This window comes from Mauremys mutica, chromosome 3 (genome assembly GCF_020497125.1).
Source record: "Mauremys mutica isolate MM-2020 ecotype Southern chromosome 3, ASM2049712v1, whole genome shotgun sequence".
Lineage (NCBI taxonomy): Eukaryota > Metazoa > Chordata > Testudines > Geoemydidae > Mauremys > Mauremys mutica.
Genome location: NC_059074.1, coordinates 103,249,730 through 103,269,739, shown reverse-complemented (window position 1 = coordinate 103,269,739; position 20,010 = coordinate 103,249,730). Strand labels below are relative to the sequence as shown.

The following is a 20,010-nucleotide window of genomic DNA, read 5'->3' as shown; positions in this document are numbered from 1 at the left end:
TGTATATCTCAGCATAGAAGAGAATATGCTTCTTAAATAATATTATAAATCTAAAATAATAGTGGAAGGAAAGCTAAATTAGGTAGAAAAAGTGAGGAATGTGTTTTCAGTTGAAAATTGAAATTACCGTGTGTGTGTGTGTGTGTGTGTGTGTGTGTGTGTGTGTGTGTGTGAGAGAGAGAGAGAGAAGTGGGTCTTTAATGTTATCTCTGCTACATTATAGCTATCAGAACTTGAATTGTACTCTGATCCATTGTATCTAGGATTTAATTGCTTGTAAAACACAATTAGAGTGATTACTAGGGTAGTGCACCGAAGGTCAAATCATCCTCTCTGTTCAAAGCTTGAATAAATGGGCTCTGTCATCCTCTACTGAAGTTAAAGGAAGAGGATTGACATTGTCCTGTGGGTTGGTAGATGGAGACTATGCTAGAGGTGCTATGAATGCCAAGTGATCAAGGTGGTTTCCGTTAGGATGGGAAGGGTATATTGACAAGTAGATCCACTGTCTCCACCTCTTATGTTATCCAGCCCCTTTATGATCTTATGTAGCACAGCTCAGGAGCATGCCTGTGGGTTGTTAACTCTCCTGTGTAGGCTTTTCACAGCCTGCCCTCCTGTTGCAGTAGAACAATACCAGCACAACTGCTTTTGGGCCCTGCATGACAGCAGAAACATAGATGTTCGTATGTCATGGAAATTTGCCAGAGACAGTTCTCCAAATAAACCAAAGGACTGAGACCACCAGAGGGTTGTATTCCCACTCTGATGGATTTTACTTTACCTAAACCTAACCTTTAGAAAAATGAGAAAAGAGAGGCCGGGAGTGGACACACACAACCCTCCACAGTCCCTCGACTTACTTGAAAAGTTGTTCCTTTTAAAAGTTATCCTCCATCCCACAGCTGCTTTCCCCCAATTTCTTCCTCCCCATGGAATGGAATTGATCTCTATCCCATGTAGGCTTTTCTTCTGGCAGCTCATTGTTTCCCCTTCTTTGCTCCCTGTTGGCCGCCACGCTCAGCGGCAGCTGGCTCCAGCTCTATCATCCTTCTGTAAACAACTGAGAGGTAGCTGCAGAGAACAGAACTAATTGCTGTTGAGAGGCAGAAGGGGGGCTTGGACAAGTCAGACTGTTGGTAGGGGGCCACTGAGCTGCTGGAAGAGGAACAGCTCAGAGAAAAAGAATCTCCTGTGCTGCCACAATCCTGCTGTAGGGATTTTAATTGAGACACCAATTACCAGAGAGGGATTTTGCAAACCTGAGACTGTCCCAGAAAAAGTAAGTCTGCTTGCAGCTATGCACAAGGGTTTTGAGGCCAAAGAACAGAGCAGCACTGTGTTAGAGGTACACAGACAAGAATATGAACTTGTTTACACAGGTTACATTGTTAGAAAGCTAACCTTGATAGGATACATTTGTGCTGAAAATATGATTTGGTTTGGTTGTAATTTTGGAGAGGTTTTTTGCATATGCTTTCCATTATTTAGTTGTTTGCAATGCAATAGCACCTTGTTTGTGGCTTGTATACTAGAATATACAAAATTAACATGTCACATGTTAAATGGATTATAAACAGGCTAACTGACAGGTCTCAAAGTGTAATTATAAATGGGAAATCATCTTTGACTAGGTCCTGTAGGAATCAGTTCTTGGCCCTATGCTATTTAGCATTTTTATCAATGACATGGAAGAAAGCATAAAGTCATTACTGATAAAGTTTGCAGATGACACAAAAATTGGGGGAGTGATAGATGAAGAAGAGGACAGTTACTGATGCAGAGTGATATGGATTGTTTGTAAAGCTAGGCGCAGACTAACAATGTGTTTTAATATGGCCAAATGTAAAAGTATACATCTAGGAACAAAGGACGTAGGCTGTAGTTACAGGATGGAGGACTGTGGTAGGAAGCAGTGACTCTGAAAAAGATTTGGGGGTCATGGTGGATAATCTGCTGAACATGAGTACCCAGTGCAACACTGTGGCCAAAAGAGCTAATGTGATTCTTGGATGTATAAACAGGGATCATTGAGTAGGAGGTGATAGGTGTGTTAACCTCCGTATTTTGCACTGGTGTGACTGCTGCTAGAATACTGTGTCCAGTTCTGGTGTCCACAGTTCAAGGAGGATTTTGATAAATTGGAGAAGGTTCAGAGAAGAGCCACAAGAATGGTTAAAGGATTAGAAAACAAAGCTTAAATGAGAGACTCAAGGACCTCAATCTGTTCATTGTGACAAGGAGAAGGTTACCAGTGACTTGATCAGTCTGTAAGTATTTACATGGGCAACAAAACATTGATAGTAGGGCTCCTTAATCTAGCAGAAAAAGGTATAACATGACCCAATGGCTGGAAGTTGAAGCTTGACAAATTCAGACTGGAAATAAGGTATATATTTTTAACAGAAAAGGTAATTAGTCATTGAACAATTTACCAAGAGTTGTGGTGGATTTTCTGTAACTGGTAATTTTGAAATCAGGATTGGATTTTTTTTTTCTACAATATATGTTCTAGTTAAAGCAGGAATTGTTTCAGGGAAGTTGTAGGACCTGCACAGTGCAGGAGGTCAGGAGATCACAACAGCCCATTCTGGCTGTAAAATCTAGGGAATATGTGTCACCGTATAAAAGTTTTATATTGATCTGCGTTGGGGATGTCTACATTACTCACTAGTGGGTGGTGCAGGTAATTCTAAACAACACTGAAACCTTTACATTACGCCAACTGTATTTATAAACATTTTTGTTTGATATGTTAAGTGCTTCTAATAAAATATATTGGAGCTTCTTGTCCTATACCTCTGTCTTTAAAGCCTGCCTACCTTAGTTGCCATATGTCCAACTATATGGCATAGGTGTTGTTTTGAGGGTTTTATTGGTGCTCAGATACCATAGGGAAGGCATGGTGTAAAGAAATAGGTGGAGGCACATGCAGGTATTTGTTTGAGATCACCTCCAAAATGTGATAACTGAAAGTCAATGGGATTTAGGCTCCTAGGCTTTTGAAAATTGTACTTGATTTGTGGCAGACAATTTTCCTTTTAGAATACAAATTGCTAGGAAATTCTATTCAGATGATAACTTTTGACCAAGCTGCTCAAAGAATAATATCGTAAGGAGCCATCGTTGTATGAGCCACATTGTAAGTGTTTTGGGCTTTGAAGTTCTAAAATGCAAAGCAAAGCAGTATATACTTCATATAAACCTTATTACCTCCATTTGCAAGTAAATAGTGTTGAGTAGTCAACATTGCGCAAATCATGATCACTAACATTAAAATGCTTGAAGAATTATTAAAACCTGTTGATCAGTAAAGTATTTAACAGTATAAAAATGCTTTACCAGAATTTTCTATTATATTTCCTAAAGAAATAGTGTGTAATAAAAGAAAAACCTTATGGAAATGGTTAGGTTGTGGGTTTTTTTTTTGCCAGTTCATTAAGTATGTCGAGTTTAACTCCAAGATACTTTACTGCCCACAGCAGTGTCAGGATTATAAATTGCTCTTATATTTGGTTACCCATATTAGCAAAGAGCTGACCAAATTTCTGCTTTTCCTATAGTTTTTCTCTTATGAAAACTTCCATCCAAAAGCAATTTAATGAACGATTTCTACATGTATGCAGAAAGTGAGGGAACTTTGGGTCTCATCTTCCTGAAAATCAGGCCCTTGAAGTCTAAACTCTGTTTTCCTGTAATAATAATAATAGTAATAATTAATAATTTGCACTTAAAAGATTTTATATGTGCATCTCCAAGTGCTTTACAAACATCAATTAATATTGTTTTAAAGCTTATGAAAGCAAATTTGAGAGGTAGAAAAACATTATCATTGTTTTGAAAATGGGCAAACTGGGGCATAGAGATGTGACTTAGCCAGACTCAAACAGTGAGTCAGTATCAGAGATGATAATAGAATCCAGAATTCCTAGTTCCCATTTTGGTTCTCTAGCCATTAAGCAACTCTTCCTCCACTGTTACGCTGGTGTTTCTGTAATGTCAAAATAGTTTCCAAGGAGTTGTATTCCCCTTGCAGGATGCACCTAACTACCATTATCATCAACAGGAATTATGCATATGGGTCCTGAATCTGGAATTGAATCTGCATGGGCATTCCCTGGCACGCCTATAGACCTCAGTTGACCCATGTGGATTCACTTGTAGGATCAGAGCCATGAAGAAGAAAGGAGGCTCCTTGGTGTTTGACTGTAGCATAACTGGAGCTCAAACTGTGTAAAGGGTATGGTTTCCTGTTTGTATTTAGCCTTTGTGACAGTACTATATGAGCAGAATTTTAATTAATTATAAGTTAGGACAAAGTACTATAACTAGAGGTGGTTCTTCGAGTGCTGTCCCTGTGGGTGCTCCACTCTAGGTGACGGTGCGTCCCGGCGCCATTGATTGGAGATTTTCGGTAGCAGTGCCTGGTCAGGACGCATGCACTCAGTTGGTATCTCCCGTCTTGTTGGAATCTTCCTGAGTGCATGCATCCCTCACCCCCCTCAGTTCCTTCTCCACCGTCCTCGGCTGAAGATGGGACTCTGAGTAGTGCTGCCTTTTCTTCCCCGGTCTCTGTTGGAAACAGTAACAAAGAACATAGAAATAGTTATTAGTTACATCCCAGTTGTTTCCCTTCCTTTAGTATAGTTACATAGTTAGTTACTTAGTTTATAAAAAAAAAAAAAATTCGCCTCAGGCTTGTCTCCCATTGAGAAACTCTCCCCTGCCATTTCTAATTCACAATGCCAGGGGATTCAGGATTCAAAAGGTGCGTTTCCTTTCAGGACTCCATGCCAAGGTCAGATGGGCACTCATGTTGTGTGAAGTGCCTCGGAGAAACTCATGTCCCCGCAAAGTGCCTCCATTGCACGAGCCTCAAGTCTAGGGCTCGACGTGACAGGGACCTGCGGCTTAAAATGCTGCTGATGGAAAAATCCCTACAGCCGCTTTTGGAGATGAGGTAAGTTAAATCTGCTCCCACACGCTCCCTGGCTAGATCCGAACCAGTTGGGAGCATTGCTTCACCCTCCCTGGAGCAGAGGCAAGAAGCACCTCAGTCTCACAGGAGAGACTTTAACAAGAGTATGGAGTCTCCCGCGAGATCCCTACCCTGTGTGCTGACAGCGCCAAAGGCAGGCGCCTCAGCCTTTTCTAAAGCCTCAGCCGTGGCTCTGACAGAGCGCAGAATCAGGGACCTGACCTCCCATGCCGGGAAGGTTACCATGGCACCGCTCCTCCTCGGCACCGAAAACAGACGCAGTGCCGACAGCGCGCTCCTCCTCGGCACCGAGAAGAACATCGGCACTGAGCCTGTCTTCCGCCCAGGCACCAGCAACAGACCCTCTGCAGGGCACCTCCAGGTGGTCCGCGGCACTGCTGTCACTTTCACTTTCTCTTGATAATGCATTAGAGCACAGAGCAGGCTCAGTGCAGCCCAGGGAGAAGGAGCAACAGTTTCTCACTCAATGTGACCTCTCAGTGCCACCTGCTTAACTTTCCGCTCCTAGATACACAGGGCTCACTTTCTGAACTCTGCTCTCTCCACCTGAACTGGCTACCTTTACTGACAGCGAACTTATTTTACAGCAGCAGGCGGAGTTCTCTCCTCCTGCTTCTCCTCCTCTACCGGAACCTCTCCCACATCAGGTCATGGCTCAAGGCCACCAGCCTCAGTTTTCCTACTTCACTCCCCCCATGGGCTGCACCTGGGTTCTCCTACCTTATGCTTTGGCCTCAGTGGTACCCTTGGCCACATCCTCGTACCAATCATCCTTCTGTGCCTCTATCTCCAGCTCCATCCACTTCTAGGGTGCCTGAGCCTCTTCCTGAGACTGGGAGCTACGCACCATATCCTGACTCATCGACCCCTAAATCGCCTTCAGCCCCGGACGGAGCCCTCTTCCCTCTGCCTCTACAGAATGAGGACGACTGTAAACAATTTCAAGAACTTTTCAGGAGTGTGGCACTCAGTCAAGATATCCCCTTAGAAGAGGTTCAGGAGACGCAACACAGACTCCTCAGAATCCTTCAACCATCTGCGCCCCCAAAGATCACACTCCCTATAAACGAAGCGCTCCTGGAACCAGCTGACACTCTCTAACAATCCCCAGCTTCTTTAGTACCAACTTGCAAAAAGGCCGAACGTAAATACTATGTCCCTGCTAAAGATGCTGACTTCCTATTTTCTCATCCACCACCGAACTCTTGTCATGGATGCAGTCGCACAGAGGACAAAACAGTCACAATATCAGCCCACCCCACAAGATAAGGACCTTAGACGCCTTGACGTCTTGGGTCGCAAGGTTTATTCGTCATCCACTCTACAATTCAGAATTGCAAACTATTCTGCCCTCCTCACCAGTTACGACTTTGATAATTACAATAAACTTTTTGAATTTGCCTCGTACATTCCAGAGGATAGGAGAGCAGACTTCAGATCAATCTTGACTGAGGGCCAACTGATTTCCAGAACGGCCCTACAGGCATCTCTAGACATGGCGGACACAGCAGCCCGTACTACTGCAAGTGCTGTGGTATGCACAGATCTTCATGGCTCTCTGCATCTGGCATCCCTAAAGAACTGCAGACCAAAGTGGAGGACCTCCCCTTTCATGGGGACAGACTTTTCTCCAAAAAAACTGATGAACTCCTTCACACCATGAAAGATTCTAGAGCGACACTGCGCACCCTGGGCATTCACCTATCTCTTCCCAGGAGACAACGATACCAACCATACCAAAGACCACGCACACAACACTTATCCTCAACCCAGACCATATGACATAACTAGGAATTGTACTAGACCCCCTAAGCGCAGACAAAATCAAAGTCAAGCAACCACCTCCCGTTCATTGGGGAATAAACAACAGTTTTGAAATGTTGGTTGAGGGTCTGCACGACCACCCCTTGATTCCACTGCCTACTTGCCCATTTGGCCACTGCCTCCAGAGTTTCCAACATTCCTGGCAGCGGATTACACAGGACCGCTGGGTCCTCGAAATAGTTCAGTCCGGTTACTCTATCCCATTTATATCCTACCCTTCCACGTCCCTCTTTAGGGACCCCTCTCACAAGCACTTACTTTGCACAGAAGTGGCACACCTCCTCCAGCCAGGTGCAGTGGAACCTGTGCCGATGCCACATCAAGGGAAAGGTTTCTACTCCCATTACTTCCTGACCCAGAAAAGGACTGGGGGATGGAGGCCTATACTAGATCTACGCTGACTGAACAAATTCGTGAGGATACAAAAATTCAAGATGGTCACACTGGGCACGATAATTCCTGCACTGGATCAAGGGGACTGGTTCACAGTCCTCGACCTACAGGACACTTATTTTCATATATCAATTTATCCAGCTCACAGACACTTCCTACGATTCATAATTGGTCATGACCATTTTCAATACAGAGTTCTTCCTTTCAGCCTCTCCACAGCGCTGAGAATTTTTTCCAAGACTCTAGCTGTGGTCGTGGCTTACCTCCACACACATGGGATCACACAGTTCTCCTACCTGGACTATTGCCTCATCAAGAGCGACTCCTATGGCGAGACACTCCAAGCTACCCGCTTTGCCATCTCCCTCTTTTACAGCCTAGGCCTCCAAATAAACATCCAAAAATCCACCCTGACACCTACACAATAGATCGAGTTCCTCGGAGCTCATCTCGACTCAATCCAGAGCAGGGCCTCGCTCTCATATCACAGATTCCTCGCTATCACACAGTTCATACGCACGCCCTCTATTTGTCCCAGGACACAGACAAGAATCTGTCTACAGCTCCTTGGTCACATGGCAGCCACCACCTTCGTGGTTCAGTACGCCAAGCTACACATGAGATGTCTTCAGGGCTGGCTCAGTTCCAATTTCAAACCCAACAGACACACCTTAGGGACGCTGCTAAAACCTCCTCCCAATGTTATAGCTTCCCTACATTGGTGGACAAGACCAGAAAACCTCTGCATGGGGGTTTCCTTCCAGCAACGATCTCCAATGCTCATGCTCACCACGGACGCTTCCCTAATTGGTTGGGGAGTGCATCTAGGGGGACACAGGGCACAAGGCCAGTGGTCCACATCAGAGATGCACCTACACATAAATCTCTTAGAGCTCAGAGCAGTGAGGCGAGCATGCCTTCCCTTTCTTCCCCTCATAACGAACAAATCTATTAACAGACAACATAGCATGTATGTACTACATCAACAGACAAAGGGGAGCCCAATCACATTCCCTTTGCATGGAAGCCATCCGACTATGGAATTGGTGCATACAGCATCAAATACAAATCATTGCTTCCTACCTACCAGGCTGCCACAGCACTACTGCCAACGCACTCAGCAGGTACTTCTCAACAGAACACAAATGGGAGCTGCACCCCACAGTACTTCACCATCTTTTCTCCCTCTGGAGCACCCCGTCAATAGACCTTTTTGCCAGAACCCAGAATCGAAAATGTCCCCTGTTTTGTGCCAGAGCAAGACTCGGGACTGCATCCCTAGGAGACACATTCCTCATCCCATGGAACAACGCTCTCCTGTACGCCTTCCCACCAATCCCTCTGCTACACAGAGTTCTTCGGAAGATTGTACACGACAAGGCCCGGGTCATCCTTATTGCCCCGGCTTGGCTGAGACAGACATGGTATCCCTACCTACTCCGCATGTCCTCCCGTCATCCACGGGCTCTCCCCAACAGGCCAGATCTCCTTTCCTAGGACAACGGACGGGTTCTTCACCCCCAGCTCCAAAAACTCCACCTTACAGCCTGGTTCCTTCATGGTTCCAAACCCATGAACTAGCCTATTCCGAGCAAGTCCGATATGTCCTCCTGCACAGTAGAAAAGACTCCACTTGTAAAACCTCCCTGCAGAAGTGGAAGCGTTTCACCCTCTGGTGCTCATGTAATCACTTAATGCCCAATATGTTTCTCCCTGTACATGCTTGTACAAGTTTAACAAAGAAAAGTTTTTCACTGTTTGTTTTTCTCTCTCCTGAACAAAGTGAACTGTGGCATCTGAAAAATGGTATATTTGATTGTCATATTTAGAGCAGAGGGGCCAGAGTCACTTTGGCAGGTGGAAGGAGGAGCAAATTATGTCTGTGTCTCATCTGACTGTGGGGGAAGTTTTCCATGGGAGGGCAAGCAGTGGTGTTTCTGTTGTGGGAGGGCAGTTTTAATCTATAATATGAGCCCATGGGAACTCTCCCAACAGCAGATGGCTAGGAGATGGATTGAATTAGTACATTAGCAGTGCCCCCAGCCAATGCTACCCACTTGTTGTTGTTTTTTATTTTATTGTGGCTGCACTAGCCACTTGTTAGCCCCAGGATGTAAAGGAAGATTGTGGGCATCTCATGCCACTTGATTCCATCTATTTCTGCTGCAGAGTCCATGTGTAAATTTGGTCATGGCTCAGATGCTGAAGGTACTATAGATTAAAAGTAAAGGAAGAGCAGATGAGATTGAAAATGCTTACAGATTTTGGTAACACTGTTTCACAGTTTCCTTTTAGTGTTTATACATTCACTTGAAGCAAAAAGAAACACCCTGAAATGATCACCTCTCATTAAAGTAAAAACAACAAAAAAAACACTAGAAAGAATCTTGCTATTTTGCATCCAAAAATGGAATGTGTAGCTCATTCTGTGTGAATCTGGGTAGTTTATTTTAACTTTCTTCCAATTCCAAGCTGCCTTGTAATGAATCAGCAGGCAAGGCAATTTAGGCCTTGTCTACATAAGAAAGTTGCACTGGTTTAACTGAAAATGTGAGTTTTGTAACCAATTTAATTAAACCAATACAAACTCTTGTGTGGACAGTGATGTATATTGGTTTAGTTTAAATTGATTTCTAATTGAATTTCACAAAAATGTTGTCCTGTTTTTTTTTTTAACAAAACCACTATTAAGCTGCCTGGGCTGGCTTAGGGCACGCACAGGGAGGTTTTTATATGTGGGAGGAAATGCAGGTGCCAAATAGATGTCTCGGAGGAAGAGGGTTTTGTGTATACATTTCAGGCTTTTGCTTGGTTTCCTGAAAATGTATTTAAATTAAAACAGACAATCATGCCACAATGTTTTCTGTCAACAGGTAGGGAGGAACTAGGAATAGGGTTTTGCATTATTTGTCTGGAAGCCTCTGAGGTATGCAAGAGAGCGTCATATCCCATCAGTCAGGAGGGAAAATGCAATCACAAGAAAGGTTCACTGAGTCAGTTAAAAACAAAAAACCCTCTGGATTGAGATGTTCAAGTAGGACACAACTTTGAATGCTCTGTTTGCCATATCTCATTGCAAGAAACTGGACTATAGCCAATGGAAGCTTTATTCCGTAATTGGTGAAGAAAATGTCATGTACTTTTTCCCCATGTACCCTTCAATAGCAAGAAAATAACCAACCTCTTGGGAGACAAAGATTACACAATCCTCATAGCCTTTATTAAGCAAGACAAATATACTTCCCACTGCTGTTGGTGATGGCATTGACCAATCCCATTAAAATGGCAGTATCTCTGCATTTTATTACGTAGAAACATCTGTATTAAACCTCATCCAAAAAATAAATTTCCTGTGTGACTTTAGGAAAGTCATGTGATCTTTCTCTATCTCAGAGCCTGATCTGTATACCAGGGAAGATGCTTCATTTCACCCACCTCGTGTCTGTTTTGCCTACTTACACTGGAAGCTCTTTGAGGCAAGGACTGGCTCTTACTATGTGTTTGTATCATGCCTAATACGATGGAGCCTTGATCTCAGTTGAGGACACTATGTACGGCTGTAATACAAATAATAAAATTTTTTATATCCGATGTAAACTTGAGACTCAGAATTCACATACAAATTGTGGCAGTATATTTTTATTTATACTGAAGTGTTATTGCATATGGATCCATTCTAGTATTGAACAAAAGAAATGGTAAAAAAAAAGGTGCCACAGAATTCTTTGCTGCTTCGGTAAAAAAAAACTTTACCTGATTGCATTGTCAACTTCTTAGACCCACAAAATCATGATTTAAAAACTACTTTAAAAGTCTTCTTTAAAAATAGAGTGTCCTAAAGGCACAAACCTAAACAGATAAGAAATAAAACAGACCTGGCCAACTTAATTTGACTTGCAAGTACGTATGGAAATTTTAATTATATCAGTTGCAAAGTTCATAAAACTGAGTTGTCAGGGGAAAAGAGACATTGTTTTTGTTAGCTTGTCAAATCTTGCAGTATTTTTTTTTGTCACATGCAGTTCACTTTTTTTACCATGAAAACTAGTACCACTGAAAATGTATATTTGCATAATTTGCATAGAGCTGCCCTAACACAAAAAAGAGAATACAAAACAGCATTGTTTAAACTTGGCAAAAATTATTGTGGGTTTCTTTTTACCTCTGCAAAAACTTTTGAGTTTTATAACTTTTAGTTTTACTCAACTCAGGGGTGGTAGTAAACTGTGTCTTTGATAAAGCTGTGGTTTTTGCATGAAGCAAGCAAAGTATGTTGTGAAAAATGAGTAGATTGGTGTTGGCTATCTTAGCCAACCTTACTTGTGGTTGTAAAGGTATTTAGCAATCTCTTCCCACAGCATGCATTTCAAAAATAGTGATTGCTTCACTCTATTGGTTCCATAGGTATTACATGTTTGTCCATTGGAAAAAGTAGAGAAAATACATAAGTATTAATGTGCTTTTTAAAATATACTTTTTTTAACACATTCATGTTTCAAATTTGAAACAACACTAATAAAAAAGTCATTATTGTGTATCCACATTTGACTTCTCTAGCCCTTTGTAGTGCTGTTCTTCGCTATTTAGTAAGTTTTTAAAAAGGGATTTAAAATAATATCAGAAACCTAATGGCGTGGAAGATAATGCAGGCCCTGATTATGCAGGTACTTCATGTGGGGGGCTCTTATGCCTGCATAGAGCTCTGTTGACTTCTAGGGGGTCTTCCCACATGAAGTCAATTGCAAGAATTGGGACCATTGCTGTAAGATTTATTTTCAAATGAAAGCTTTTAAATTAGGTAATAAAGGTAATAATTGGAGATATGCCAATCTCCTAGAACTGGAAGGGACCTTGAAAGGTCATTGAGTCCAGCCCCCTGCCTTCACTAGCAGGACCAATTTTTTGCCCCAGATCCCTAAGTGGCCTCCTCAAGGATTGAACTCACAACCCTGGGTTTAAGCAGGCCAATACTCAAACCACTGAGCTATCCCTCAAAAGAATACCAGTCTTTTACAAAAAGTAAGTACCTGTAGGGTTTTTTTGGAGGGAAGACAATGGGGGCATGAATTGTTTTGTGTTTTTGTTTGTATTCTAAATAAGGGCCATTTTTTCTTAAGAGAAAAACTGAAAGGGAGAATTTATTTCTCTAATGTAAATCCAGTCTTGTGGGCTAGATTTCAAAGCAATAGAATGTGGCACGTACAAAGGTTGTTGGGCATACAGAAGGAAACCTGAATTTAAAAAGAGAAGTGAATTAAATACTGTACTGAAATAACTTTACATGTGACATATTTCACTTCATCTTTAAAACTCCATGTAGGGTCACCACAACTGAGACAGGTTATTGAAACATCTCTGATATCTGAGATTTTTTAATCAATTTCTCCTAATTCTTCCTGTGATGGACAAAAAAAGGGATTATAGAAAGTCCCAATTTTGAATAGTTTTATTTGTTGTTTGTGTGATTTATTACACACATTAGGTTATGACTTTACAAAATATTTGTGAAGTTTAGAAAAAAAGATCCATAATATTGGAAATGGCTCATTTGGAAGAAGAAAGTGTGTATGTAGGAGAGAAGTCAGGTTGTAAGGAGGGGAGAACTTGTGTTCACTCTGCTTAGATTTCAGAAGTATTACTTAAAATGTACATACAGTTGAATTCTCATGCTGTAGTAAAATGGAGATGCTTTAGAATTCTTGGATAATGCTCATTGGTTGGTCTGATTTTGTGCATTGTGTGTCGCAGTTAACCCAAAACAGATTAGCCTGTTTTGGAAAATATTTATTACAGTAGTATGTAGTTGCCAAGTCAGGGCCCCATTTTAATTGGTACTGTACAGACAAATAATAAAAGATAGTCCCTGCCTCATGGACACTTAGTGCACAGCAGACAAGTGCAAGATACATTTACACCCAAGCTTGCAGCAAACTAATTGTTTATATAGACAAGTCCAAAGTTAAATCCATGCATACGTGTTTTTCAGGATCGAGGCCTAGGGAATTGTTGAACATATGTTGTAATTTATACAACCAGTGCTTATGTCACTGTTCTACTTCTGAAAGCAAGCGAAAGTTTGCCCTTTCCTGTAACTGGCTTCATTTCTTTAAATAGAATTTAGAGACTAATAAAATAGAAGTAGGCTTAAATATGTTATAATTATTCTCCACAACTAAAGTTTAAGGGCCTGATCAAAAACCCACAGAAGTCACAAGAGATTTCCATTGACCTGTATGGGTTTTGGATTAAACCCTAAATGAACATGCTTGATAACATACTTATTGGCTTTTTGTTTTTTCTTGTTATATATGTTACTGGGGAGAAAAACAATTTCAGCTAATTACACTGATTTTATTTAAAGGAAACTCAGTGAATTTTGTTGCAGATATTTTATGACTATATTTTCCCAGCAGTTTGACAATATGACCAAAGGCAGTCAGTGACAATAGGTGTAATTTATAAGAAAATGTTTTGTTTGATCATGTAAATGCCTCAAATTGTCTTAATATATTTTACATGTGTTATCTAGGATAACACATTAGGAATAGTTTGAGAAGGATTTGTATTTGAGGTAACTGCATATATGCAAAGAACCTCTATAACAAATCAGATTTCAGCTATGTTATCTATGTCATTATGGAAATAAGCATGTGTGCTACAGGTGGCTTTTGTATAGCCTTTATAAAGGAAGTAACTGGTGTTTTGGTCTAAATATGTTGCACAATTTGTAAAGAATAATTTTCTCTATCACTATGTTTTAACCCTTTCCTCGTAAGTATTCTCTTTAGACACAATGTAATTTAAAATATTAAAATGAAGTGTTCTTTTTCATATCTGAATTTGGTCTAGCATACAAATAGTTTGATAGGCCATTATGAATAAGAGTTATTACCCATATAAACAACTGTACATTATATTTCTTTCTGTACTGTGGAGGATTTTTTTATTCTATCTGTTTTTCACTACTCAGTTTTTTAAACATTTAAGCTTTCATTTACATTTCAAACCACCAATAGTTTTTCAACTTTCTGTTCCCAAATATTTTTCTCCAAAAAAGCAAACAATTTAAATTGCTCGTTTGCCCTCAATGTGACACTCATTCTATCTAGAATTTAATAATTATTTATGGTAAGTAAATACTTCTCATCTAGTTCTTGCATCAGTAAGTAACCCAGGAAATTACAACTTATTTTCTGATTTGCCTTTCCTATTACAGACCAGCTCAAATCTCATGCTTCCGGCTCCATCAATGCTCTCGCCACACTCCAAGTTAAGGCTGCCAAGTACTCTGGGCATTTCACTGATTCCGCAGTATCCTTTCACGTCTCAAAACGGTGAGCCTCTTTCCTAATTTGATTACTGTGTCTAAATGTATGCATACTGTTTTAGTTGATGAGTGTTTTTTCCTTTGTTATATTAATCAAGTTTAGTATGCAGCACTTCATGTAGTAGTCAAGATGTCATATGTACCATTGCTTATACAATGCAATAGTTAAACCATTACCTCAAGCTGTTTTTTGTCAGTTACACTTATTATTGTTATGCTGAGTTTTTAGGATAAAGAGTTAGCTCTATATTTTCTTAGTTTTTATCATCTTTTGTGTCAAAGTACTTTAAACACAACAAACATATTAAATGAGCAAACACATTTTAAAATGCATAATTGTTGAAAAAGGAGAAGGGAGGAAAACAGTTTTGTCTACAAATTGGGAATGGACTATTTACAGGGGTTTTAATACAAAGCCTATCATTAGGTTTAAAAACAGCATTTTTAAAAAATGCTTAAATGAATCTACAGCCTTCAGAAAAAAGACTAGAAGCAACAGAATTGTATGTTTTCTGAAATTCTTACATTTTGGTTTCAAATTGCAATTGTGATCACAATAATAATTCATTGCAAAACAGCATATTTGGTATTTGTTTGGAGTGCCTGTTAGAATGATATATAAAACTGTTAGGTGGTCGTGGTTGTTGTTATTAATCCTATTTTAAGGACTAACCAAGAATGTGGCCCAATTGTACTAGGTAATGTACAAACATAAAGTATGTTAGTTTAAGCTATTTTATTTTGTAACTTTGGGAGATAGAAGAAAAAAAGGGTACCATATAATGAGATAGAAATAGGAAATTGAGCTTTTTTAAAAAAATGTTTAATGTAGTTTGGTAGAGAAAGTTAAATGGGTTCTGTTATTACATAAAATTTAGCTAAAAAAGAGGCACTAATAATTATGGCTTGAATCAGACTATTTCCAGTCAGAATATTGATTGATATGCTTTTTCCTAGTGTGAGCTAAAGGACTGACCACAGTGTAGGAACTAGGAGATGAAGTTCTGATTTGCTGTGTGACTTTGGCTGTGTCAATTAAGCTTGCTGGGCTTCAGTTTCCTTATCAGTAAAACAGTGATAACTACCTCCCTCACAGGTATATGGTGAGGCTAATTAATATTTGTTCAGTGCTTTGCAAGTATGAAGATCTCATAAAAGCAGTAAGTATTCATATTTCATCTCATAGAATGAACATTTAAATGTAGTAGAATGGCCCTTTCAAGAAAATAAGCATACTCTTTAAATCTAGGCTGTAATTAACTCAGTAAATAATAGCATCCAAACCATACTGTCCTGTATCTTCCTTTAGACAGAAACACAAGATAAATGTGTTGACAGTGGCTTCTTACATAGAACGATAAACCATGAATGTGTGCTACCACTGTGCATGCATGTTTGTCAACAGTCCTATTGTTGCCAAAACCGACTATGCTTCAGCACCTTCCTTAAATGCAGAATGTTCTTTGTGATGCAAGTAAAGCTGAGAAAATACAACACTGCAGAAGATATGCTTCTAAAGTATCTTTCAAATATACAGTTGGAACAACCAAAAAATCAAGATTCCTGGAAAAACTACTTTAGAAAGATTATGGGCTGCATAGACAAAATGGAGTTTTCCATGAGAATCCTAAGTGATGCCACTTGTCTTATTTTCAGTTTCAAAGCTGCACTACTATGTTTGTAGCGCTATGTTAGAATTGTTTTCATAGAAGTATAAGGAAAAAGTTTCACTCATATAGTTTATTTTTCACCATCAGCTAGCAACTATGAAGAAAGATGCTGGTGTCTTTCAGTGTAGCTCTTACTGTTTGTTTAATTTTAGTTTTGAATATTATGGAGTTTGGACTAAAATGGAGATATGAGCATGCAGCAGGCTCATAGAACCTGTGTTTCCCTGATTCCCTTGTATTCCTGACTATGTACTATCTTTTTAAAAGTCAGGATCTACTCTGGCTTCTCAAATTATTTGGAGCAGCAAATCATCCTCTTATAACAGGGATCCTTAGTATTCATCGACTATGAAAAGTTTGTTCAAGGGATTAGTCCATGTTTCCCCTCCAGTATTCCTCTTTCCGCCAGAACTCCTTGACAAACAGACCTTCATAAGATTTGAATTTAGTACTGAGAATACACAGTGGGACTCTCCCTTTTGAGCCAGTGGAAGAATTCAAAGAAGAATTCCTGATGGTCACTATAGCCTCAATGCAACAAAGCACTTAAGTACATGATTAAGTACATTGACAAAGAGTTCTTTTTAAGCATTTGGTTAGTGTAACTGCATATTCTACTACCTGCGTAATGTTATTCAGATGTTTTGTGATGAAGACCAAATTGCATCATTGGCACATGCAGCCATCTTTGAAGACCATCCAGTTGCTCCCGATAGTAGAAAACAGCTGGGTGTTCCACCTTAGGGCTAGTGACAATGGAGGTAATACTAAGGATTTGTCTTGAGCTTGCAAGATCTTGCAGAAGTAGCTGTGAATATTCTTCTTTATTACTGCAAAAAGGAAACTAGTACTGCTACAGTTTTTTATCCAAATGTCCCCTAGCAATTTTAGTAGATGTACTCCACAAGTTACCATACATGTAGCAATTTTAGCTTTTTTTCCCACATGCATTTGGTCATCTTAAGCCTTTTCTGACACAAACCCTAATACCCTTCTGGGTGGAAGGTCAATTTTTGTAGTGTTTACATTATTTCTCTGGAAATAATTGGCATGCTGGAGCTTCTAGTGCTACCATACCTGATGTCATGTTTGTTTAGATTCAGGAGCTGAGGCAAAGGAGGACACTCTGAAGCTTTTTATAAGCCACGATAAGAATAAAAATATGCATTAGTCTCCCTCCCCTCTTCTCCTCCAAAAGTCACACTAACAGAGAATATCAGTAACCCCTACCACATACTCTGTGTCATGGATATAGTGACATGAGTATGTGATATTGTAATAGGGTCCTTGTGGGCTGGATGGCCTAGTGGTTAATGCTCACCCTGTTATGAGGGCAGTGGTACGGGAGCCTGGGCCTGCCTTTTCCAGCGGGCTCCAACCCAGAGCCCTAGGAGAGTCAGCAGTATTTGGCTTCCAAGGGGCCCTCTGAGTTACCCTTCCTGGGTTACTTTCTACTGTTGCTTTTCTCCCTCAGCTTCTGGTCCCAAATAAGGAAAAGGAAATAGAAGCCAAACCATCAGCCCCAGTCAGCCTCAGCATATAGTCCTGTTCCCACAGGGAGGCTTCTTCGGCTCCTTTTGCCAGGAGCCTTCAGGGTAGGTCTGTCTTTCTCTCCAGCCTCTCCCTTCTGAGTTGGGTTGCTCCCTTTTCAACCGTGTCTCCAGTTAGAGCATGCTCTGGAGGAATGGGCCCAGTACTGTCCTTTAACCCTTTCCAGCCCCGTGTGGGGTTTGTATAGCCCATCACACAGATCATCTCCTATTTTATCAAAATTTTGAGAAGCTGCATAAATTCTTCTTTTGTACAAAAACTTAACAAGTCTATTATTGAACTGGCTACAGTAAACATGTTCTTGCAAGAACAATGATACACAGAAAGGATATATATCTCTACCATTGAAGGCAAGTCTTGTTCATAAGACACTGAAAATATTGTTCAATGCAGTTTATCCTTCTGAAATATCCCTTTTCCTTTACTAAATATACTGCTGTAAGAGCTAACTTGGATTATTAGAAATGCCACGTAAGCTTATCTTTGTGTTCATACCTTCCTGAACATTTCTTAAATAAAGAGGAAAGATCCGTTTCTTGTACTTGTTAGGTTTTTTTCCCTTCACATCCTTTTTCCTTCTCTTCATTATTTTACATTAATTGGGGTTTTCCTTTTGTGCTGTAGCTCTTCCTTACACATATTGGTCAAAAATTTGTGAAATGTCTATTGCTAAATTTGTGAAATTGCTCCATATTCCCTAGACAGTGCATAACTATTGAAAAAGAAGCAATTAGTGTCATATTTTAGGTTAAACATTCTCAAACAATGCATTGCTAAAAATTCCAAACCAACAACAATAATAATTTTTGTCCTTGTAACCATTTTAGAGACTTTCCTTGATTATGGTCTTTTGTCCCTAACCTGTGTCATGGATATGATAGTCATAGGGCTGGATAGAAAGGTCTCATTCAAAACTAATCCATCTGTTGATTAGCCAGCAAATACAGTATTTAAGAGTTTCTCTCCTCACATATAATGTAATATACTTGACTCCTAAGTAATGTTTAATATTTGTGGATCTTCACAAACGTTAATGTAGTCACAGCACCTATATGGTGTATGTAAATGTTCTTATTCCCATAATGAATGGGGTCCCACGGGGATCAGTTTTGGGTCTGGTTCTGTTCAATATCTTCATCAATGATATATATAATGCCATAGAGCATACACTTATAAAGTTTGCGGATGATATCAAGCTGTGAGGGGTTGCAAATGCTTTGGAGGAAAGGGTTACGGCTGGGGACGCGGGGAGCCGGGCTCGACATATTAGGGTTGGGCAAATCGACACCTCACCTCAAAAAAGATATTCTAGCACTAGAAATCCCATATGAGGAAAGATTAAAGAGGCTAGGACTCTTCAGTTTGGAAAAGAGAAGACTAAGGGGGGACATGATAGAGGTATATAAAATCATGAGTGATGTTGAGAAAGTGGATAAGGAAAAGTTATTTACTTATTCCCATAATACAAGAACTAGGGGTCACCAAATGAAATTAATAGGCAGCAGGTTTAAAACAAATAAAAGGAAGTTCTTCTTCACGCAGCGCACAGTCAACTTGTGGAACTCCTTACCTGAGGAGGTTGTGAAGGCTAGGACTATAACAATGTTTAAAAGGGGACTGGATAAATTCATGGTGGCTAAGTCCATAAATGGCTATTAGCCAGGATGGGTAAGAATGGTGTCCCTAGCCTCTGTTCGTCAGAGGATGGAGATGGATGGCAGGAGAGAGATCACTTGATCATTGCCTGTTAGGTTCACTCCCTCAGGGGCACCTGGCATTGGCCACTGTCGGTAGACAGATACTGGGCTAGATGGACCTCTGGTCTGACCCGGTACGGCCGTTCTTATGTTCTTATGACATAACGGATGAGAAGCCCATAAGATAAAGAGGGAGTTTGGCGGTTCCACTTGTAAAACCTCGAGTTAATAGGATTGGCAAGTTAACCGAGGTCGAGATAAATGGGTTCGACTGTAATTCAAAATGATCTGGACAAACTGGAGAAATGGTCTGAAGTAAATAGGATGAGATTCAATAAGGACAAATGCTAAGTTCTCCACTTAGGAAGGAACAATCAGTTGCACACGTACAAAATGAGAAATGACTGCCTGGGAAGCAGTACTGCAGAAAGAGATCTGGGGGTCATAGTGGACCACAAGTTAAATATGAGTCAACAGTGTAACGCTGTTGCAAAAAAAGCGAACATCATTCTGGGATGGATCAGCCAGGAGTGTTGTAAGCAAGACATG

General features: G+C 40.4%; 1 protein-coding gene across 14 annotated transcripts in view; it reads left to right on the top strand.

The window, feature by feature from the left end:
- Window positions 1-20,010, top strand: part of AHI1 (Abelson helper integration site 1) — a 180,434-nt gene that overhangs the window by 78,769 nt on the left and 81,655 nt on the right. For 11 of the 14 annotated variants that reach the window (XM_045010769.1, XM_045010767.1, XM_045010770.1 and 8 more), the window contains one exon: window positions 14,433-14,550. In XM_045010769.1, the coding sequence (XP_044866704.1) occupies window positions 14,433-14,550 (118 nt within the window). Of the gene's footprint in view, window positions 1-14,432; window positions 14,551-15,618; window positions 15,704-20,010 lie in introns of all 14 variants that reach the window. The other 3 variants (XM_045010776.1, XR_006578218.1, XR_006578219.1) reach the window with 1 other exon arrangement.